Below are 23,794 nucleotides of genomic sequence, written 5' to 3'. Positions count from 1 at the left end.
GGAACTCGGGTGCCTGTGAATAGCATTAGCCACCATTACACCTTTCCGAGTCCCCTCTGGGTCTGTTTTCTGAATGAGATAAAGACATACATGACAAATACTTGTTTTTACAAAGTATTATTGTTTATTGTTCAATTTTTTGTAACCTCAATAAATTAAATGTATGAGGATAGATAAAATGCAATAATGATTTGTTTGGCAAAATGCATACTATCTTGAAACTACAGTATATCATTGTGGGTCAAAACAAGACACACTGGTTTCTCCAATGTAGGTCAGTGGTTGATGTAACAATTTAACTTCAGACAATTTATAAACAAAATGCTTAATTTCTGAACATACAAACATACAAGTGATTCCAACACTGTTTTCCAAGTAACACATAGTAGCAACAAACTAAGACATTTTCCTCAAATAAATATGTTTGCTGATGAAGGAATGTAGTACTCAACCGATAAATCCCTATCATACAGCACATGGGATTCCCATGATTTGTGTTTTTACACCACCTTTCAGTTGAGGGCACTTTATTTAAAATGTTAAATCCAGCATCAGTGAAAATTTGTAAAAGCTAGTTTGACCAATGAAGCTCAAATGAAGATTTAACAAAAGTATATTTATTTTTCTTTAATTAATTTTTTTCCAGTACCTTATGATTGTAGCCAAGTATTTACATTTCTTAGAAGTTCTCTGCACATTTCAGTAACAAGAGTCTGAAGTTTTCAAGATACCCCTTCGATTTGGACTGACAATTTTAACTGTGAGGAAAACTGTTTCTTTGAGTTTGACAATGTACATTATACATAATTCAGGGCTTAAACTTATGTTTTTTAGCTTTCAGTAGGAAAGCATTTCTCCTAATGGTCTCCTTTTCTAAAAATCAAACACATGATTCTCCTTCCATGAAATGAACTTCTAAATACAGGATTCTGTTATTAATCCATCAATCACAGTTGTATGTTTCTACTGACAAGGTTTGCCCTTTTGTTTTCAATAACATTTCCTAAGAGGTTCTGTTAGTAAAAAGAAAGAGGTCCATCCTGCTTTCAAGAATATAGCATTACATCAGACCATTCTTCTGTTAGTAGATGAAGGGCCAGGCCAGCTTATGATTTGTTAAATGCTAACAGGGAAAGAAAATGAAAACTCTGTTTTTAATTAATTTTTAAATCCCAGGAAGTCATTGTAAGTAATTTTAAAACAGGCTGATTCATTAGTTGTACTAATTCCAAAATAAATATGACCATTTATTCTTTAACATGGTGATTTCACTTGTTCCAAAACCACTCAGTAGATATTAGCAGCTCCCAACACGATCTCTGGGAATAATCCGTAGTTCTGAACCATGCTTTAGGAAAACATTTCCTACACAAAAAAAGAGAAAATTGGTCACCTATAGGTTAAATACACGTATGTGTTATCAATAAGAGCTCTTCAAGGAAATCAGTTACCAAAAGGTGTAAGTATGATCTTAGGAACAATAATATCATCATGTTTCAGTTTTCAATTACATAGTCAGAATGTCTCTTACGCATGAGAAACTGACTGTGTGCTTTATAACATTTTCCAGTTCCTCTCACATACGCACAGTCTAATGAACACTTTGCAATTTAAAACAAAAAAGCCAGGCACAAGGTTACATATTAAGCTCATTAGTTAACAATATAAATTAATAGTTTCACCATGATTTTAAACATAACAACAAAAATTCAAGGAAAGAATAAAAAGCAAAGATATTGCAAATACACTATGCTTTCAAGGCCTCCCAGCATTATGTACAGCCGGCTGTGGCTGCTTTATTCATACCATATATTGTGCACGGTAATGAGTTTTTAAGATTGTAGATTAAGTAGTACAGTCTAGCTAGCTGTCACAAAAATTAAACAAAGTGCTCAAAACCGAACACCCTTGCCCTGCCCCACCCCAGAGGCCCCGCCCCAGGTCACTCCATCTCCCCCTTCCTCCATTGCTCGCTGTCCCCCACCCTCACTCACTCGCTCGTTTTCACCAGGCTGGGGCAGAGGGTTGGGGTGTGTGAGTGGAGGGGGGCTCTGGCTGGGGGTGCAGGCTCTGGGGTAGAGGCAGAAATGAGTGGCTCAGTGTGTGGGAGGGTGCACCTGCGTGGGGCGGGGTTGGAGTATGGAGGGGGGGTGAGGGTTCCAGCTGGGAGGGTGGGCTCCGGGGTGGGGCTGTGAGTTCGGAGTGTGGGAGGGGGCTCAGGGCTGGGAGTTGGAGTGCGGGAAGGGGTATGGGCTCCAGGAGGGAATTTGGGTGCAGGAAGGAATTCTGAGCTGGGGCAAGGGGTTGGGGTGCAGCAGGGGGTGCAGGCTCTGGGAAGGAGTTTGGGTGTGGGAGGGGGCTCAGAGCTGGGGCAGGTTCCCGGCCAGTGGGAACTGCAGAGCCGGCATTCGGGGTGGGGACAGCACGCGGAGCCCCCGTGGCCACCTCTATGCCTAGAAGTCGAAGGGGCATGCCAAATGCTTCCTGGGAGCTGTGCGGAGCCAGCCCCTCGCCAACCGGATTTTTAACAGCCTGGTAAACAGTGCTGACCAATGCCGCCAGGGTCCCTTTTTGACCGGGTGTTCCAGTCGAAAACCGGACACCTGGCAACCCTAACATCACTGACACATACTCCCAACCTTAACTAGCGCAACATAATTTTTTGTTTGAATATAAATGTACTATCTTTCTTGAATAACAATGAAGCAGGAAAAGTCAGCTCCTCAATCATTAGCTTGTGTTTTCAAGAACTTTTTTCACAGCTGTCTAATGCATTGAGTCTTCTTACAGGTTTTTAAAGTTCTCCAAGTCTAAGGTGATCTTACTATGAATTTATATACAGGTATATATATATACACATTTATATACACATCTCTTGGTGGAGGTACAGGGGCACAAGATGCCCTTAAACTCTGTACCAGCTACCCACATCACGGGAAGCAACACAAAGGGAGAAGCAGGTTCAGCAGAGTTGCTACTTCCACCGTTTTCTAGAGGTGCACTGAAGGGAGTCAGGAGGAGAGTGGGTGGAATCTTGGCTCTGCTCTTTCCCACACACCCAAATGAACCTCGGCGGTGCAGTACATCAGGGAGATTCCACAGCACTGGGTATAGACTTGATACAGTTTAGGCCAATCTGGAGCAGCCAGAAGGCTGGAAAGTAGATTTTCAACTCCTCCATACTACTGTTTCTTACACTGGACGGTTTGTAATATCAAAACATAGTCCTAAATTAACTTAAATGTTACCCATTCTGTGCTCTATGAACCTCAAAGCAGTCAAACATCATTAAAATCAGATTTCCTTCAAAATTTTCTTCCCTATTGTCAACATATGTTATAGGTGACTACCTGTTCACAGGTATTTGTATATCAGGGAATAAAGCCTCAAATGAAAAAAGCTTTCTTGATTGGATGCTTAACCTCTCAAATCTGAATGTCAACCAAAGTGTCTGCTAGAGATGGCGATTAAAATATACATCTAAAACCAAAAATTAGAAAGCGATAAGTCATCTTGATATCCTGGTTTGTAAACAGAGCTATGAAAAGTGTGTGTGTGCGCGCGCATGTGTAAAAAGAGAGCGGGCAAAGTTTGACCAGTTCTATATTTGGTTGGAAGGGGGGAGGAGGAGAATGTGAAAATTTAGTCAAAACTTTTTCCATTTCTTTTCTTTTAAAACATTATGACCAGCTCAAACTGTAAATGAAATGAAGAAAGAAATCTAGTGGAGCCTTAAGAAATATTTATTTCAGTGGTTAGAAGTTGAAAGAATCATCTCTCTACATCTCTGCAGCAGTACTTTTTAATCTCTTTCCTGAGCAGGACATTGAAGAGAAAAACAGACTCACTCCTCTACTTTTATGTATTATACTAAAAATGTATCTTCTAGCCCTGTCAGCGGTTCCTCATCTCTGCCTCTGAAAACAGAAAATTATATACTATTTTTGCGTGTCTCTTTTCCTCCTCCTTAATTCCTTCCTTCTCTCTCAGTCAGCTGTATTGTACGGGCAGCAAAGTGAAGACCACTTTCCAATATCTTAACAACCTGCAGACAGTACACTTCAGAGATCAGGAATTTAGTAAATTTCACTTTAATGCTCACACATACAATAGGACAGGTTGGAACAATGCATCAGGAAAACCAAAGTAGGGAGGGAGAATAAAACAGAGAATAATGGTTGGACAGGGAATGACACAGACCACCACCACAAGGTTGGAGGTGGAAAGAAGATGAGATAACATGAGAAAGTAAAATGAGAGTGGAGGGGGAGTAACTGATAAAGGGACATAAAGGGTGGTGGTAGTGATGGTGGTGGAGAAATGAGACCACACAGGAAGTGAAAGAAAGACGGAGAAAACAAGGGCTGAGAGTAAGTCCACCTTTTAGGAAGCACTGTCCAATCCTTAGGTAGCTGTTCCAATCCAATGATAATACAAAAAACACAGGTACACTGAGACTGCAAACTACTAGTGTGACTGAGAAAACAAAACCTAGCTTCTGTAGAACCTTAACCACAATTTAAATGGATAGCAGGCCTATAGTGCAGGTAGTGACAGGCTTTTCAGGAAGATAAAGCAGTTTTAAGTAAAAATATCTAACATTTAGGGAGTATTTCCTGTACAAATTTCAATTCTATTCCCCAAAAAATCTACCTACATGTGACAAATATCTAAGGCACTTAATCCCTTGGTACTTATGTGTGAAAATATGCCTGTTACAAGTTCTCTCCCAGAAGCCTCAACATCACTTCTGCTAAGTGCTTGCTTTTATGACAGAGATCAAAATCTTTAACACTTGTCCAAGTTATCACTACAGTGGAGCAATATTTATCTGTTTCCCTTGAAGTTAAAACTAAGGGACACTTTAGGCACAGTGGTGGTGATTTAAAACATTCTATTTGTCCAGCCTAATGAGGGCTGGCAGATCCACGCACTTGGAGTGTCCTGCCACAAGCATATACTTTTAAGAGGTTTGCCAGGAGCATATACTGCTGAAGCACAAAAAAGCCAAAAGATTTTATATGGCTATTGTATTATTTTATGCTACTCACAAAGCCAAAGCACAACAAAGGAAACATGAAAATATAGCAGATTATATCCAAACACATTAGGGCTTGAACAATGAATCTGATACCCTGACGACTAAACACTCTAATCTGGATGAAATGTACTTGTGCCACTACAAACCACACAAAAGCTGCAAAAATGTTATTTAAACAGGCCTACATTTACCCCCATTCACACACCCCTCACTCCTGCCCCTTTCTCCCTGCCTCTACCATTAATGCAACAGTGTTTTCTTTATAAAGGTACGGCATGCTTGCTCCCAAACCAGAGCGTCTTCCAAATGGAAATCTGTATGGGAGTTAATGCTGGTTGGATTGCTTTAACTCCTGCTCTGCATCTTTTACTTCCCCCTCCCAAAATGGAGGTAACTCACAGTCAATGTGGGGGAGGAGGAGAGATTATATTTTGGCATAATAACATTACTGTTGTTGGGGTGGGGAGACAGGGGAATGGCACGGAAGGACTGTGTCTTCTCATGGAATGACTGAGATCTGCAGGGATAACATTAAATTTTTTCCAATAGATCCTCACGTTCTGAGGTTTCTAAAGACTGAAACAATTGCTCTATCAAATGAGATTTTAAAGCACCAAAAGCATCTTAAATTAAAATATTAAAAACACGAGTTCTTGTATATCGGTAAGTACATGATTACTCCTGAGGGCATTCTGAGCTGAAACAATAAAAATCCTGCACCAAAAAATTAAAAATTCTGCGCACAATATTTTAAAATTCTGCAAATTTTATTTGTCAAATAAACGTGGAGGCTTGAGCATGGCACTGGGGAGCACAGGCCACTGGCTGCACAGAGGTGGGAGATCCCTGTGCAGTTCCCCCCACCCCGAACTCAGCAGTGAGGCTGCACCCAACCCTGACACAGCACAAGGACTGGGCCTGCCCCAGAAACATCTCCACTCTGTGCAGGTGCACCAGGTGTGGGCAGGCAGGCTCAGCAAGACTAGGATCCAAGTGTGGAGGGGCTTAGTGTGGGGGTGATCCAGGTGTGGGTTGAAAGGGTTCTGTGTGGGGCAATCTGGGTGCAGGTGGCTCAGTAAGGGATCCGGGTGAAGGAGGGATCTGGATGTACAGGGGCTTGTTGTGGGGGGGTCTGGGTGCAATGGTAACGGGACTCTGGGGGGGAGGGGTGAAGGTGATTGGGGCTCAGCGGAGGCGGGGGGTGTCCGGATGTGGGGATCTAGAGCTCTGTAGGGGAGGGTCTGGTGGGAGGGGGGAATCAGTGGGGTATCCAGATGCTGGAGGAGTGTGGCTCAGTGTGGTGGGGATCCAGGTGCAGCTGATTGGGGCTTGGTGGGGTGGGGATCTGGGTGTTTTGTTGGGGGTGGTCCAGATGCGGGGGCAGTGGGGCTCATCGGGGAGGTTCTGAGTGCAGGGGAGTGAGGATCGAAGGGAGGGTCTGGGTATGAGGGGGTCTCGATGCATGGGGATTGCGTGGATGGGGGAGCCACTCCCTGTACAGGCATCCCTCCCTCTGCAGCTGAGGAGTGATGGGTGCAGGAAGCGGGGGGATGGGGGAGTTTGCAGAGCTTCCTGCAGTTGGGGAGAAATCTGGTGGTGGGTCTGACCCAGCCCCAGATGCTGTGGAAGGCAAGAGGAAATCCCGTTGTCCCCAGTCCAGCCAGGACTAGCAGCTGAGCCCAGCACAGGGTAGGGAGCTGGGTCTTCCCCAGCCCTGCCTCCTGCACCACAGTGATTTACCTCTCTGCCAGCTGCCCTGGGCACCTGAAACATACGCCTGGGGAGGATCACAATACCGTGCTTGTGGCTTCCCTTTGTTTCCCCATCAGAAAGTCATTTTTCTGTGGAGAAGCAAAGAAATCTGTGTGGGAAATAAATTCGAGCATGCGCAGTGGCACAGAATTCCCCCAAGAGTAGTACATGATACCATGTCTATTGATAAACAGCTTTGTCATAAGTCATCTAGGTTTACGTATGACCCATGACAACTGAAGCATGGGGCACTAAATACCAGTGAATGTGCAGAACCTACTGCTGGTGAAGACTTTCAACACTTTCAGAAGGGCAACGTGCCAGCATTGCTTAGCAGCATCGGTACATATTTAAGAAACCGTCACCTGACGTTGACAATCTGGCTTCCAATCACCCTGCATCTAATCTTCCTTTTGCAGCTAAGAATCATGAGAAGATTGTGGTGAGAACTCTCGGTACCTAGATGCCTCTGATTTATTTGACCCATGTCAATTACGATATTGCTCTTGTAACATTCCGAGATGACTTTCTAGTGGTGATGGATGAAGTTCAAGTATCCATACTGCATTATTAGATTTATCATCTGCCTTAGATTCTCTAAGATTCTATCTTGTTCTCATAAGAACAGCCATACTGGGTCAGATCAAAGGTCCATCTAGCCCAGTGTCCTGTCCATCTAGCCCAGTGGCCAATGCCAGGTGCCCCAGAGGGAATGAACAGAACAGGTAATCAAGCGATCCATCCTGTCGCCCATTCTCAGCTTCTGGCAAACAGAGGCTAGGGACACTCAAAGAATGGGGTTGCATCCCAGCTCATCTTGGCTAATAGCCATTGATGGACCTATCCTCCATGAATTGATCTAGTTTTTTGGGTTTTTTTAACTCTGTTATAGTCTGGGCCTTCACAACATCCTCTGGCAAAGAGTTCCACTAGTTGACTGTGTTTTCTGTGAAGAAAAGGTTCCTTTTGTTTTAAACCTGCTGCCTATTAATTTCATTTGGTGTAGTAATGAGTAAATAACATTTCCTTATTTACTTTCTCCACACCAGTCATGACTTTATAGACTTTTATCATATTCCACCTTAGTCGACTCTTTTCCAAGCTGTAAAGTCCCAGTCTTATTAATCTCTCCTCCTTCTCATTCAGTGTACATATGAGGATGTTAGTGGACTATACCCTGATTCAGCAAGGTGCTTAAGTCCTTTGTGGGACTGGGCCTTAGTGGGAAATAAAGAGTTGTTGTATTTCAAATGTGCTGAAAACACCCAGCTTCATTTTTCTCTCTTTTGATCCCGAGTGGTTGTGTGTCTTCCACAACGTTTGGTGGAGACTGGGACACAGATGAGTTAGATCTGGCTGAGGCTCAATCCAGATAAGAAGGAGATGATATTGGTAGGCTCGGTAAAGCAATCAGAAGATTTGGCAAAAGTCACAAAAGTCTTTCCACAGTGGACCTGGCCAACATAAATCGTGCCTTTGTCACTTGGAGACTAGACTACTGCAATGTTCTCTTAAGGTTAAACCTTAAATTTATTTGTAAGGTAAGCTAGGGCAGAATGCAGCAGCCTGCTTTGTAAACAGAGCGTCTTTCCAGGCGCATACCCAATCAAGCCTCCAAAATCTGCACTGGCTGTCTGTGTGTTTCTGGGTGCAGGTTAAGATGTTGATTTTAAAATGACTTCAAACCTTCCTATTTGAGAGACCACCTCTCTCTCTGTGGCACATTGCCGCAGTTGAGATCAGAAGAGGTCCTTTAACTGGATCCCCCTCGATATGAGTGAGAGGAGACTGCTGGCAGGAATGTTTCCCTTTCCTTTGGAATGTTTCTCTCACCCAGTCCAAAGTAGCTTTAACCAGTTGACCTTCAGGGCACACTGCTAAATCTATTTAGAAAGGCTGCAGAAGTAGTAAATATTGCTGAGTGATGTACAGGGTAAGTTAAAGGTTGTTGTTTTTTCCCTGCATGGTTATTTAGTATTATATTATGGGGTTGCTATTTCTTTTTCATTATCATATTAAGTATTTATGCGAATATTAGCTGGAATATTAGCTAGGCACCTACTGTTTCACAGATCTAAATAAACAAAATATTGAGCAATAATTATATGATCTTAATGTTTGACATGAGGCTTTGGATGCAGTTTTCAGCCACTATTTAGTACTTCTGGATCCCTATTTGAAAAGCTGTTAAAACTTGGATAAACTAGATGAGAACATAAGTCATTCACTGTGATGCATCGTAACGGAATAAAAAATAATTCTTTTTTTTTTTAAATTGGAATTCACAAATAACTACTTACCCGCTGTCTGTGAAGGATTTATTCCTATTCCATCTAAGTTTTAAAAACAAACAAACAAACAAAAACAGTTTGATTTAGGGGCTAAAACAAAAAAAGATCCAAGTATCTCGTAGTGTAAACTTACAACATTAAAATGAATGCAAAATATACAAGGTTCTAAACAATATACTGTAATAATTATTAAATATCAGTCTTTATTAATTTCCTATTGCCAAAAAGTATCGCTAGTCAGCTTTATTATTTACAGCTGATGATAAAAATTTCAGCATAGCGAACCACAAGATATGCTGTAGAATAAAACCTCTCAAATAGCAATACAATATTAATGGCAAAACCCCATGCACCAGCATTATGTATAACAGTGAGGTATTACTTTTAAAGCTCATCAGTTTGTATGCTGGTTAGGTTAGAGAGAAAACCTGCTTATACTTTTCTGGAATACAGCTTAACTGAATCAACAATATAAAAACCATATTCTTACCATTTGTTATAATAGCACTTGTTGCTGCAGGAACTTTGAACTAAAGGAAACAAAAGTATGACAAATTAGTTTTAAAGACAGACAACAAAGTGGAAAATACTACAATGAACATTCAAACTCTGTTGTAATTTTAGATGCTTAGGCCTGTATAAAGAATAATTATGGGAAAAAATTCTCTTCAGATTTTATAGGACTATCAAAATAATAGTTTACAATCAAAGCTTATTATGCACTAAGAGGTTACATGGAACAAAGTACACAGTGTTAAAACAGCTGATTAGATCTAATCATCTGAAAAAAAATCTGGAAATAATGTCAAAATTATGCTAATTGAAAAGTTCAAAAAATAATAATTCTGATAATACTGTAAGGAGCAGCACCAAAAATGTTGATGAAAATGAGTAACTACTAAATTGCATACATTTCTGGAACAAATATGCAATTTTGTTTTATAATTTGCTTTAATTTAAATTGACCAAATATAGATGCCAGAACCTTCTGCAATAAAAATGGCGAAATAAAACCTTCAAACACTTATGTACATAAACAATTTCACGGAATCTACTCAACTATCAATTCATGGACACAAAGTTAAGCGTGTGCATAAGAATTTGCAGAATTGGAGCCTTGGTCTTTGCATAAACGTGATTTTATTTTATTTTTTTAAAGACATGGCTATACCAAAAATGGCTGAAATCTGAAACGTACACAGTCCCGGTATTGAGAGCTATGGTGTTTTTCAGTGCATGAGCAACTGTAAAATCATTTGTGTGCATATTTAGTAACATTTATTAAGAGCACAATGAGCGGAATCACAATGCAGAGTTCCTGCTCGACTAGACTTGGGGCTGGGCAGGGATGGTCTGCTACTGAGACAATTTATGTGGGGGAATTTACAACCATTTCATAAACTGCTAACTCCTTTAAAAAAACCAAAAACCAAAAAAAACCACCTGTCACAGCTGGCCAGATAGAAAATAGACTCTATTCTGCACTTCTGACCGCATTTTCAGTAAGTCTTTCAAAAGTCTCTTGGATTGAAACACTCACTTCAGGCTACTTGATTTTTCTATATTAAGGTAATGCATTGAAAATAGTTAGGAATTTTGATGGACTACGATATTATTTTTATGTGGCAGTACTGTCCATAGGTCCCAGCCAGAATTGGACCCCATTGTGCTAGGTAGTGTACAAAGATATAGTAAAATACAGTTCTTGCTTCAAAGAGCTTCCAATCGAACATCCCCATCCTGTAAACGCACAGGTCCATAAAGTGACTCACAAGCTTAAATCTTTGAAAGATCTGATCCAGTATGCTCTGTTTCTGGACTCAAATGGTCTACCACATATTATGCTTAACATCAGGGTACAGGAGAAAATAGCAGGTGTGGACAAAGGGTTACTGTTACCAGAGAAAGTCACATTGATTCAAGCCTCCTTTTCGTTTTTTTAATCTGAGTCCTGGTATACATTTAAAATGTAGGTAAACATAGACAATAATATTTGTAAATGCATCAATGACAGGAGCGGTCCCAGAAGACTGGAGAAGGGCTAATGTAGTGCCCATTTTTAAAAAAGGGGAAAAGGAGAAGCCAGGGATCTGTACACCAGTCAACCTGACCTTGATACCTGGGAAGCTAATAGAGCAATGAATAAAATATTCAATTTGTGAATACCAGAAGCATGGACATATTAAGAACAAATCATGCCAAACCAGCTTGATTTCCTTCTTTTACAGGATAACTGGTTTGGTGGATAGAGGGAAAGTGGTGGACATTAATATACCCAAACTTTAGCAAGGTTTTTGACACAGTCCCACATGACAGTCTAATAAGTAAGCTGGAGAAATGTGGGCTCAGAGGAACTGCCATTAAGTGGATATAGAACCGGTTAAACAACTACAAACAAAGAGTCCCTCTGAATCGAATAATGTCAGATTGGAAGGAGGTCTCAAGAGGGATTAACAGGGATCTGTTCTGGGTCTGGAGTTATTTAACATCTTTATTAATGACCTGGATGTAGGACTAGAGAGCATACTGTTCAAACTGGCAGATGGCACAAAGCTGGGGATAGAGCTAAAATTCAAAGAGATTTTGATAAATGGGAGAACTGGGCTATAGACAACAAAATGAAATTCAACCAAAGACAAATGTACGGTGCTACAATTAGAGAAGAAAAACCAAATGCACAAATACAGAATAGGGGATAACCGGCTTGGCAGCAGCACTGCTGTAAAGGATCTGGAAGTTGTGGTGGATCACAACCACAACATAAACCAATAATGCGATGCAGTTGCAAAAAACAGCGGCATTGCATGCAAGTCACGGGAAGTGATAGTACCGCTCTACTCGGTGCTGGTTAGGCCTCAGCTGGAGTACTGTGTCCACTTTTGGTCACCTATGTATAGAAAGGATATGGAGAAGCTGGAAAGGATCCAGAGGCAAGAGATAAAGATGATCAGAAGGATGGAATGCAAGCCATATGAGCAAAGGCTGAAGGAACTGGGTATGTTTAGTTTGGAAAAGAGGAGATTAAGACTGGTACATGACAGCGGTCTTCAAATAGTGGAAAGGCTGCCATAAAAAAAGTTGTTCTCTCTTGCCACAGAGGGCAGGACAAGTGGCAATGGGTTCAAGCTATAGCATAGCAGATTTAGATTACATCTCAGGGAAAGACTTCCAAACTGTAAGAACAGTAGGACAATGGAACAGACTGCCTAGGGAGGTCGTGGAAGCTCCTTCACTGGATGTTTTCAAAAAAGAGGCTGGATAACCATCATTCTTGGATGGTTTAGACACAACAAATCCTGCATCTTGGCAAGGGGTTAGACTAGATGACCCTTGCGGTCCCTTCTAACCCTATGGCTCTATGACTCAATAGTTCTCCCGTCGACATAAAAAACCACCTCAACGAGCAGTGAAAGCTATGTTGGCGGGAGAAGCTCTCCCACCAACAAAGTGCTGTGAACACTACAACTCATGCCGGCAAAACTTATGTTGCTCACGGAAGTGTTATTTTCACACCCCTGAGCGACATAAGTTTTGCTGACATAAGCGGTAGTGTAGACATGGCCCAAGTCTATGACATCTGGGATGAAAGGGGAAAGCAGCAGTAATCAGTGCTTATAGGGCTCCCAATGTTACTCATTATTTGCTAATGTTCCAAGGAACCGCTGAATTCATGCACCAACTGTATGTAACGGAAAGGATACCGCTGGCTATCCCCAAAGAGCAACTGAGCATCCATCCTCTTACATCTCCTATATGACTGGTCTGTATATGCACCATCTCCAGTGAATGACTGAACATGCTTCCTTCCAGCCCAAGGCTACAGAGAAGCTGGACTTTCCCTGTAATGGCTGCTAGAGGTTGCCGTGTGGCTTGGCACTGGAACTGAGAGCAAGAAACCTGTCTGTCCTGTGCTCTCAGTGACACCTCTGTTGGCACTCAGCCAGTAAGAAGGTGGAAACTGCCAAATTCAAAAGCAGAGCAGACACAAGGTGGACTTGGAGAGAGAAAAGAGGAGATTTGGACAAGTAGTCTGACAAGACTGTGGCTGGAAGGAGAAGAGAAAACCAGAATTGTCTGAGCAAGGGAATAGGGTTGGCGGGTGTTGACTGGGAATGAAAGGGAGAGGAAGCTTGAACTGGAAGCTGTGGGGGATGGGAAAAGGGAAGGCTTTAATTGGTTGGGTAGGAAGGAAGGGCAGTTTGGAACTGGTTGGACAAAGAGACTAGGACTGGGAACTGGGGTAGGCAGACACTGAGATAACACGACATGAGGAAGTGGGGGGAGGCTGAACAAGGAGGCTGCATCTAGGAACCAGAGTGTGTGTGTTGGGGGAAGGGGAGACAGATCTGACAAGATGGGCTGTGAGGAAAGAACCTGGATTTGCTGGGCAAAGAGACTGGGATAAGACAGCGGGGGATACAGGGACAAGGAACCAGGGAGAAGGTGGGAGACTGGGACTGGATGAAGAATGCAGGGAGGGAGAATAGAACTGGGAGCCAGTGGAAGGAGAGAGACTGGGCAAGGAGAGTGGGACTGGATCTTGGGAGGGGGAGTTTGGAAGTGGGATAAGGTAGATTAGAACCATCTGGACAAGGAAACTGGGACTTGAATGAGAAGCCTGAGGCGTAGAGATGGATTGGACAAGCAAGAGAAGAAGGACTGGGACAATGAGCCAGAGATGGGGAAAAGACAGGATGGGGACAGGTTGGAGGGGGAGGGGCAGGGGCATAAGGGGTCACGTTGGGGAAACAAGAAGAGTCTGCTCCTACTAGAGCACACTCCCCTCCAGAGCTTGAAATGGAATCCAAGGTTCCTATCCCAACAGTCCTCTGTTGTCTGAAAGTATGTGTGAAACCTACTGGCAAAATGTCTCATCCCCATTTACTGCTGGCCCAGACAGAGGATGACAACTTACTACTACTAACAGTTACTTTGTTAGCTGAGATTGCAGAGATTTGCATGGTTGAACTATAAGGTTCAATCCTGTTGATGAATCACTGAGTGTCCATATGATGCCACATGATGGAATTTATGTTTGTTCAGTTTGCTTGTTTAAAAAACTATGCAATTACAAAAAAAGAAAAGGAGTACTTGTGGCACCTTAGAGACTAACAAATTTATTTGAGCATAAGGTTTCATGAGCTACAGCTCACTTCATCGGAGGCATTATGCTCAAATAAATTTGTTAGTCTCTAAGGTGCCACAAGTACTCCTTTTCTTTTTGCGAATACAGACTAACACAGCTGCTACTCTGAAACCTATGAAATTACACACACCCACAAAAACTATACTAAAAAAACATTATTCAGATTGCTAAATCAAGCACTTAACAGTTAGGAAATGCCTCAATTAAAGTTTCCAGTGTAACCTTAATTGAGCCCCCTTGCGCATGTGCATTACTATACAGCCTTTAATTACATGATCACATACTCTTTTTACCATCGGATCCCTGTCTCATTCAATGCACTGGATGGACAGTGCTCAAATTAATACAAAGTATTGTATAGCTGTTCATTAATCTTTTTTATGTAAGGTGTGGCCATAGACCTCATTAAGCACACAATATTCAAACCCTGCTCTGAAGATACCTGCATGATTTTTTCTACGGCCCTCATCACTCTCGTATATGAGTGCTTCATAAAATTAATTTATCTTCACCCCTGTGAGGTGATGGAGTGGAATTATCTCAATTTTACAGATGGGAGCTGAGGCACAGAGACAGTAAGGTAAAAAGTACCCACCAATTTTGGGTGCTCAAGCTGAGATGCCTAGGACTTGATTTTTGAACGTACTTAACTTTTTATACCACTTTATATATTCAAGCACAGCTCCCTTGGACTTCAACTCTAGTTGTGAGCGATCAGCATTTTTGTAAAAGAGGCCCAAGATCTCAAGTTGGGCATGCAGAAAATGAGGAAAACATAATTAGTGACCACCTCTGTAAGGTTTGGTTTCAGTGACTTGCATGGTAGCATCACACAGGAACCCTGTGGCAGAAACAGGGATAGAATCCAGCTGCCTTAACCAGGAAACCATCCTTTCTCTTCTTACAGTTCCCTGTGTTATTCATTACTTTTCAATTCCTGCAACAATTGAGGCAGGGATCCTACAGACAGCAGCCTCCTTTACTACACTGCCCTGATTCATCTCCAGAACAGGCGATGTGCATTGAATGAGGGAGGGGTCCAGTGGAAAAAATAGTATGTGATCATGTAATGAAAATCTGTATCATAATGAACAGGGGGGCTAAATTAAGGTTGCACGAGCATTTTCTAACTTTTGAGTGCTTGACTTTGTAACTTGTTTTTAACAGAGCTTTTGTGTCCGAAATATGGATTTGGGGATTCATCCTGCTCCGTTAAAAAAAGCGGGAACCAGATCAAGACCTTTTTGCGGGAATGCGTATATTTCAAACTGTTGTGGGTAAATAATGTGAAGATCATATCTGATATTGTAGAAAAAGCCATCCAATTTTGCTGGACTTATGCTTTTTGAAAGCAAATACCATGTTTATTCTAGAAACGTCCACATTTGTATTCTTTGCTATATCTGTGGCAAAATAATGCTTAGGTATAAAAAGAATGGTTAAGTCTTGGTTTAAATACTTGCTTCACAGAGTCATACCAAAAAAAAATATCATATTGCTATGGGCTGAGTTCAACTTTGTTGTTATGGGTCAGGCATAACCATCTGCTATATATTCAGGATAAATACGAACAGGACATTGTAATCAAGTGGCTGAAACAATTAAGCTGACTCCACCCTAAACACAGGCCCATGTCTCCAGCCAAAACAAAGGCACATCCAAGCCACTCAGGAACATGAACTATGTGGACAGGGGCTCAGCTGGGCATCGTTTAAGGGTGTGTGTGCGTGTATGTGCACATGCGAGAGTGAGAAGCAAGACAGAGAGACCGAAGCAGCAAGAAAGTCAAAAGTAACAGAAGTGCTGGTAATGTGGCCCTGATGGAAAGCTAAGAAAGAAAACTATGTGGGCAAAGAGTGCTGGTGGCAAAGCAGGTATGGAAGTGCAAGTAACGAAACTGTCTCCTGCTGTTTGATTCCTATTGTATTCAGGAAAACAGAACTTTATGTATAATTTTTGTAAACAAACAAGATTGCATCAAAGAAAATACCTGTTTCTGTCACCAATTTCTCCTCTTACCTGCAACACCCCAAATTCAGCTAACAGCTCAGTCAAAAGGGGTAACAATATTAAAAGGTATAGTATTAAAAACATAACTCATATGAAACCTATATTTAAGGATTGATAACGTCTTAATAAACTGAACAAAATATCTACATATTTCAGATGGCATGCCTACTAAAAACATAATTTAGAAATCATTTAGTTCTCTACCTCTAGAAACACGTTGTAAACTATGCTTTTTTAAAATTCTAAACCAGCACTTGCATGTTTATTCTGACGGGCTACGGATATTCTGTATGTTATCTTAAAAAATTCCCTCCACAGTAAATGAATGATTCATCTATTCAAATGACTGAGTTAACATTAAACTAAGTGATTCAAGGAGTATAGTCCATTTATAAAGCCAGAAACCAGGTCTTGTTCTTTTCAGTGCCAAATACATGCAGTACCTGTGGTCTGAATTAAAAATTAAATTACCCCTCTCCCCTTCCCCAAAGAATGTAACTAATAAGCAAGGAAGCAAAGTCTTTTTATTCTATATTTGTATAGCACGTAGCACACTGGGGTCTTGGGTTCATGACTAGAGCTCGTTGACCCTATTGTAGTACAAATAAATATTATAAATAACAATAATAACCAAAGACAATGCAGTATTTTTAAAAGGATCATTTCATTATTTCCTCCTCCCCTCAATAGATCCTTGTACCAGTGTGTGAAAGAGCTAATCATCGTCATATTGTATTATAGGTGGCTTCCAAAAAAAACTATAAAAATATCAAAACTTATCTTTTAAAAATAAAATGTTTTCTTCTGTGTGCGCTAAGTGGATTTATATAACTGAACTCTAATGATACGTGGGGTACAAGAGCCCACTACAACAATTGTTCTTCATTTTCCCTCTAAGCCTCCTGAAAACAGCTGTAATTATCCCTCTAGGTTGTAAACCTACACAAAGGGGATGATTCAAAGCCCACTGATGTCAACAGAAAGACTCCCGTTGATTTCAAAAGGCATGATCCAAAGTACATAAATACACACTAGTTGCAACTGTATGTTGTTTAATGGGACCATTTTAATAACTAATACTTTCCTAACATGGCTGTTTTTAAAGCATGGGCTTCTAGTGTACACAAAAGCCTTTGAAATGGAAAAGACCTACAAAAGTCTGGTCTACACTTAAAAGTTTTACTGGCATAGCCATTTTGGTTAAGAGTGTGTGTTTAAAAAAAAAAATCACACCCCTCACCAATATAGCTAAGCTGACAAAAGCCCTACCTTGGATGCAGTTATACCATCAAAAAAGTTGTTTTGCCAGTATAGCTTATTTTGTTTGGGGAACTGGTATAAGCCAGGGGTTGGTAATCTTTGGCACCCGGCCCGCCAGGCTAAAGCCACTGACGGGCCGGGCCAGTTTGTTTATCTGGCGCATCTGCAGGTACGGAGCCAACCCGGGCAGGGTTCGCCATTCCCGGTCAATGGGAGCTGTGGGAAGCAGTGGCTAGCACATCCCTTTGGCTTTACTCTGGTGGGCCGGGTGCCAAAGGTTGCCGACCTCTGGTATAAGCTATACTGGCAAAAGCACTCTTTGGTGATGCAAATTGCATCTCCAGTAAGAGGATCTTCCTGAACAGCTATACTGGCAAACCCTTTCTAATATGGAATGGCCTATGTCATCAAATCCATTCCCTCTGCCAATACATTATTATTTCTTCTAGTACACGTTCAAAGGAGTAAAGTGGGATTGTACTTGAGTGGCTAGCCTGAGCCACTGCAGCCATACTGTTATTTTTAGCCATTTTTATCCATCTAACCAAGGCACAGAGAGAGAATAAGGGTTTGACTGCACAGGAAAGGTTTACCATATTATATGGATATAATTATACCAGTATAGGTAAACTGATACAATTACACCCAGCATAGCTTCTTGTGTGGACACTCTTATTCAGGAATAAGAGTGTCCACAGAAGAAGCTATATTGGTGTAATTGTATCAGTTTAACTATACTGGTATAATAATTCAGGAATAATACAATATTCAGGAATAAGAGTGTCCACACAGCGAGTTATACTGGTATAACTATATTAGTGTAAGGGTATGACTACACTGCCCATGTTACAGCGATGTGGGCAGTGTAGTCAAGCTTTATTGCCAGGGAAGAGCTCTCCTGGCAATAAAAAATAACTACCCCGAATGAGGGGTGATAGTTTTAATGGTGGGACCACGGCTCCTGGTGATAAAGCGCTGTCTATACTGGTGTTTTTCAGCCCTACAACTTTTGTCGCTATGGGGTGTGTTTTTTCACACCCCGAACGACTAAAGTTTTAGCACTGAAAGTAACAGTGTAGACACAGCCTAAATTCACGTCTTACTTTATACTTGTATAAACTTTCCTACAATGGCAAGCCAACAGTAACTCGCTCAAGATCACACAGGAAGTTTGTTGCGAAGCAAAGAACTGAACCTGGGGCTCCCAAATCCTAACCTGGCACCCTAACCTCTGGACCATCCTTCTTCTCTGCTCCTCCTTAGAGTTTATACCCTTCAAATACTTATAAGCTATGCCTCCACCTTAGTCATCACTTAGCAATGTATACACATTTCTCTGGCTCTTTCTTCACATTTATCCCTCCAGCCCCTTCATCATTTTTACTTTCTCTGAAATCCCTCCAAACTATCACTTTCCCTTGAGTAAGAAAAAGGTCAAAATATCATAATATTCCAGGTGTAGATTCACCAAAGCGAAGTAGAGACGCACCATTTCCCCACTGAACTGTGATGTGGCACTTCTTCATACGCAGCCCAAAACAAGTTTTAATGTGTTACAGCAAAAAAGACAACAACATTTTGTTGTCCACAATCATTATTGCTTACCAGGTTTCTCTCTTTCATTAATTTAATGTTTACTTCCTATTTTCTATCTCTACATATTTTTAAATCATACACACACACATTTTACACCCATGTAATACGTTATGGATCAGATATCACTTTTTATTACTTTAAGAAAGAATAATTATGTAACTGCCTTGATGAAATTCCAATGAGTTTTTTCAATAAAAGCAAACTTCCAACATGAATCATTCTAGACCCAGCTATCTATAATTTCACACAAAAATTTACACGAGTCTTGTAATTTAACTCTTTGGTTATTGATGTAAACATTGTCACAATTCAACACTTACTTCTTCTGCAGCAAACTTCAAGACAGCTGTGAAAGGTGTATTTTCAGGCACACTTAACCTGAAACAAAGAAGAGTTAATAGAAAATATGATTTCTAGACCAAATTAGAGACTAATTCCAATGGTTCTAAAAGTTATTGATTATAATTTCACTGAAATCAATGGGAGTGCCCAATGATAAGGGCCTAAAACACAGAAAGAAGACTAGTACATTGCAAAAAAATAACTGAAGTTTTTATTTTTAAATAAATTATTACAGGCATTCCAGAAGTCGTCATGTCAACATGTTTACCACATAAGAATTGTGGAAGACTTCCCAGTATCTACTCTCCATACCTTTTTGAGTGTGTGAGATTACATATTCAACTTTCCCCTACCATCAGCCTGATCTTGCAAACACTTACTATGGGGCTTGGTGTTTAATACCATGAGTAGTACCACTGATTTAATAATAAGACCTCAAAAACCATATTGTGGTACCAACATGATGAGCAATATGGCCAGTTACGAACTCAGGGCTTTAGTGAAGACGCTACTACACCGACGGAAGAGCTTCTCCTGTTGGCATAGTTAATCCACCTCCGCAAGAGACAATAGCTACATCGATGGAAAGGCACTGTCTACACTGGGGTTTAGGTCGGTATAACTATATCGCTCAGAGGCATGCATTTTTTACATCCTTGAATGATGTAGTTATACTGATGTAAGTTTGTAGTGTAGACCTGGCCTCAGTGCTATATCATACAGATTAACGACGAGTCCTGTGCGTCATTCCAGCCCACAGTGATGATACCTAGATAAATAGACCAGGAGCAGTAGAAAGCTATATACCATCTTTAAAGAACACATCTGTTTGATGGGAAAGAAGATAAGCGCTACCCTTTTCTGCATCTGTAAAGTACTGTCCAGGTGACAGTAATAAAACAATTTAAATTCAGCCAGATCAGAACCAAGTATCTTTGAACCACACCCTAATTCTGCCTATTTTTAAACTTTATCTAGTTATAAGGAATACCACTCATTTTAAACCATATATTAATTATTACTACTTAGGCTATATCTACACTACAAGATTAAGTCAATGTACAGCCATTATTGAAATTAAACCGCTGTTGCATGTCCACACTATGCTCCTTGTATCAGCGGAATGCATCCACAGTAGCAGCTCTTACATTGATGCAGAAAGCAGTACACCGATGGTGGCTATCTCACTGGGTAATTGACCACAGGGTGTTTTGGAAAGAGTTTGCAATGTTTCATGGTGGCAAGTTCAGCATCACATGATGCAGGTTTCACTGACCCATCATTCCATGGGCGTCCTACTAGATTTCCAGCTGCTGTTCAACTGCCCTGGTAATCTGTGAGCCAGCCATCTGTGTCAGAAAGCACGGAACCTACACTGCTCTTCAGTATTGTGCTGTGTGTTATGAACACAAGGCTATAAGAGGAGCTCAACAGGGGAGGAGAGGCACAATTCACCATCATCCTGACTCCAGCCCCCTCATTGTAGAAGAAACATGTCTTCAGCTCTGCACCAGAGGTGACTATTTGCCTCCCATGTCTTCTGCTGAGTTTTACACAGCATTGCTGTGTGTGTGTCCTATCGTAGCCCTTCCTCATACCCCTTGATGCTCCAAGCAAGTTCCTGCAGCTGGACTGGAGCTGTGCCTGCACAGCCTCCTCTCCCCACAGACCCAGGAAATCCACCACCTTCAGACAGGAGCGTGTTTGCTGTGTGGAGCTGGCATGCTCAGCTGGGAAGTTGCTATGAGAGCTCTCCACATCGAGCAAACAGGAAGAGAAAGTTCAAAACTTCCCAGGGCTTTAACAGGGGTGGAGTGTTCACCTGTGTACCTGGCTGCAGGGAAGCGGAGTTCAAAACGATGACCAGAGCGGTCACAGTGGACATTGTGGGATACCTCCTGGAGGCCACTTATGGTGACGTAAGCAACACACTGTTTACACTGACACTGTGTTGCTCTAACTACGTCTCTCTAAGCTTTGAGTCTCTCGTGGAGGTGGTTTTATTATGTAGGCATAGCAGGCAAGTTAAAGTGGCAGGAGCACTGCAGTGTGTACACCTCCATAGTTAGTTTGACATAAGCTGCCTTATGTCGACAAAACTGTGTAGTGTAAACATGGCCTTAGTAAACGACACAAAAACATCAATTACAAATAACTGTGCAACAAATCAGTCCCATAAGAATGCCATTTCCATCTGTGCTACACTTGAAACTAACGTTCTTGAAAGCACAGACAAAGCAGCAGATGTGAAGCAGTGCCCACATGGAGTGAAACTGAAGCTACAGACATGGGGCAATACCCACATGGAAAGAGAAGGAGGCTGAAGTGGCACAAGCACTCACTCTCACGTGCTTTGCTGGCTTGTTCTTGTTCACATGCTCAGGGTCGAACTGACTACCATATATGGGGTTGGGAAAGAATGCTACTCTGAAACCCCCCAGATCAGTGAACCTAGGGGGTTTTCACATTCCTGTGCAGCATGGGGTATGGGTCACTTCCCGAGATTACCTGCGTATATCTCAATCAATTTTCTGCCATTGCGGGGCCCTCTGGCATCAGTGCACTTCAGTGCCTCCTGTTCTCTGCCTGTGGCATAGAACAATCTAGTCTCCTGTGGGCTGCGATACTTTGATCTAATTTCAGTTGTTGGGTTTAGTGTGTGGTGATGGTGAACTATGCTCTACAGGAAATCAGACTACATGATCTGGTGGTCTCGTCTATCCTTAAACTCTGTGACTATAGGCATGAGGCAGTGTCTACATGGACAAAGAAGTATGTGGGCGGGAGCAGTGCTCATGGGTCCAGGGGCAGTGCCTGTAGGCAAGACAGGTGGGTTGGGGGCACAGCTAAGGGAGGCTTGCAGACAGTATCAGTGGGCGGGGGTGGATCAGTGTCTGGAGGTAGCGTCTGGGGGCACGGTGGTGACCGGGGGCATAGTGTCCATGGGCAGGGAGAGAGAGTTGGAGGGACAATAGCCATGAGTGGGGAGGGTCGATGGCAAGGGGTTTGGTGTGAGGGGGCCGTGCCCACTGGTGTGAGAGAAGCTGGTGTGGGGAGGCAGTACCTGTGGTCAGGGTGATTGCGGGGCTGGAATAGGGAGAGAGGCGGTGCCCATGGACGAGACACAGGAAGTGGCAGCAGGGAGGTCGGTGGCAAGAGGCTGGCATGGGGGGCAGTGCCGAGGGACTGGCATACAGGGGTCAGTGTCTGGGGGTGGCGCAGCTGGGGGATGTTGCCCATGGGCAGGCCGGGGTTTGACGGGGGGGGGGGGGGTAGAGGACAGTGCCCAGGGGCGGGGCGGCTGGGGGCATAGGGTGTGGGGGGGTGCCCATGGGCCAGGGAGGGGGGACAGTGCCCGTGCAGTGGTGCCCATGGGAGGACGGGCAGTAGGTGCGGGTGGAGTAGATGTGGCAGCGCATGCGCACAAGGCATGAGGCGGCGGGGGGGGTGTCACTCACACTTTGTAGGGCAGCCGCGGGTCCGAGGTCAGCGTGATTTTGAAGGTGACTTTCGACCTGGGGAGGCAGAGGACAGAGCGTTAGAGGCGGCGGGGCAGGGGGAGGCCGCGGCGGATAGGGGAGCCGGGGGAGGGGGGTGTCCGTGTCACTCACATGATCCGGTCCGGGCCCAGGAACCGCCGCCACCGCCCCCAGGCACACGTCAGCCGCCGCTGCGCCGGCCGGCCGGTGGGGTCCTTCGCCCCGCTTCCGCCCCGCCCGAGCTGCCCGGCCGCCGCCTGAACAAAATCGCCACGGAGCAAGCGGGACCAGGGAGCGGGTCCTTGACAGGCAGCGGTGGGGCAGCTACTCTGGGTCCTGCCGCTGTGCGGCGCGGTGAGGCGAGGCGAGGCCGGGCTCCGCCCCCTGAGCCCACCCGCTCCCCGGCTCCCGCGGAGACCCAGGCGCCCGGTGCACAGAGACTGGGGGCGGCGGGGCGGGGTGCGAGGAGCAGCCCGGGGGGGGTCGGGAAGGACTTTCCCAGGCTGGCAGGGACCTCGCGGGCGGGGCGGGGTTCGCCTCCGTGTGCGGCCGGTGGGTGACTTGCCCGGGGCAGCTGGGAGCCTTTCCAGTCCGCCAGCAGCCGCCTGGCATTGTGGCCCTCAGGCCCGGGCGCAGTGTTCCAGCAGCCCTGGCCCCGGGACCAACTAGAGCCTCTGCTTGAGAGTCCCTGGTTTCTGCCGCCGAGCATCCCATTAGCGCTTGGCCACAGCGTCAGGCGGGGAGCTGATGTTCAGCTGATTATCCACCATGACCCCCAAATCTTTTTCAGAGTCACTGCTCCTGGAGGGTGGGGCCATCAATGGCTATTAGCCAGGATGGGCAGGGATGATGCCCCTAGCTTTCACTCCATGTATCT

The 23,794-nt window shown here is 43.3% G+C and overlaps 1 protein-coding gene across 1 annotated transcript; it reads right to left on the bottom strand.

Annotated features, from left to right (window-relative positions):
• Positions 1-631: 631 nt before the first annotated feature.
• Positions 632-23,258, bottom strand: UFM1 (ubiquitin fold modifier 1). The gene is made up of 6 exons (XM_037892755.2): positions 23,050-23,258; positions 22,897-22,953; positions 19,417-19,474; positions 9,575-9,614; positions 9,094-9,126; positions 632-1,365 (listed from the first exon to the last, which is right to left on the bottom strand). Coding segments are annotated over exons 1-6 (258 nt in total). The 5' UTR covers positions 23,052-23,258; the 3' UTR covers positions 632-1,297.
• Between the last annotated feature and the right edge of the window lie 536 nt (positions 23,259-23,794).

The sequence above is a fragment of the Chelonia mydas genome, chromosome 1 (assembly GCF_015237465.2).
Source record: "Chelonia mydas isolate rCheMyd1 chromosome 1, rCheMyd1.pri.v2, whole genome shotgun sequence".
In the NCBI taxonomy this organism is placed as follows: domain Eukaryota; kingdom Metazoa; phylum Chordata; order Testudines; family Cheloniidae; genus Chelonia; species Chelonia mydas.
This window is presented reverse-complemented; position numbering and strand designations above follow the sequence as displayed.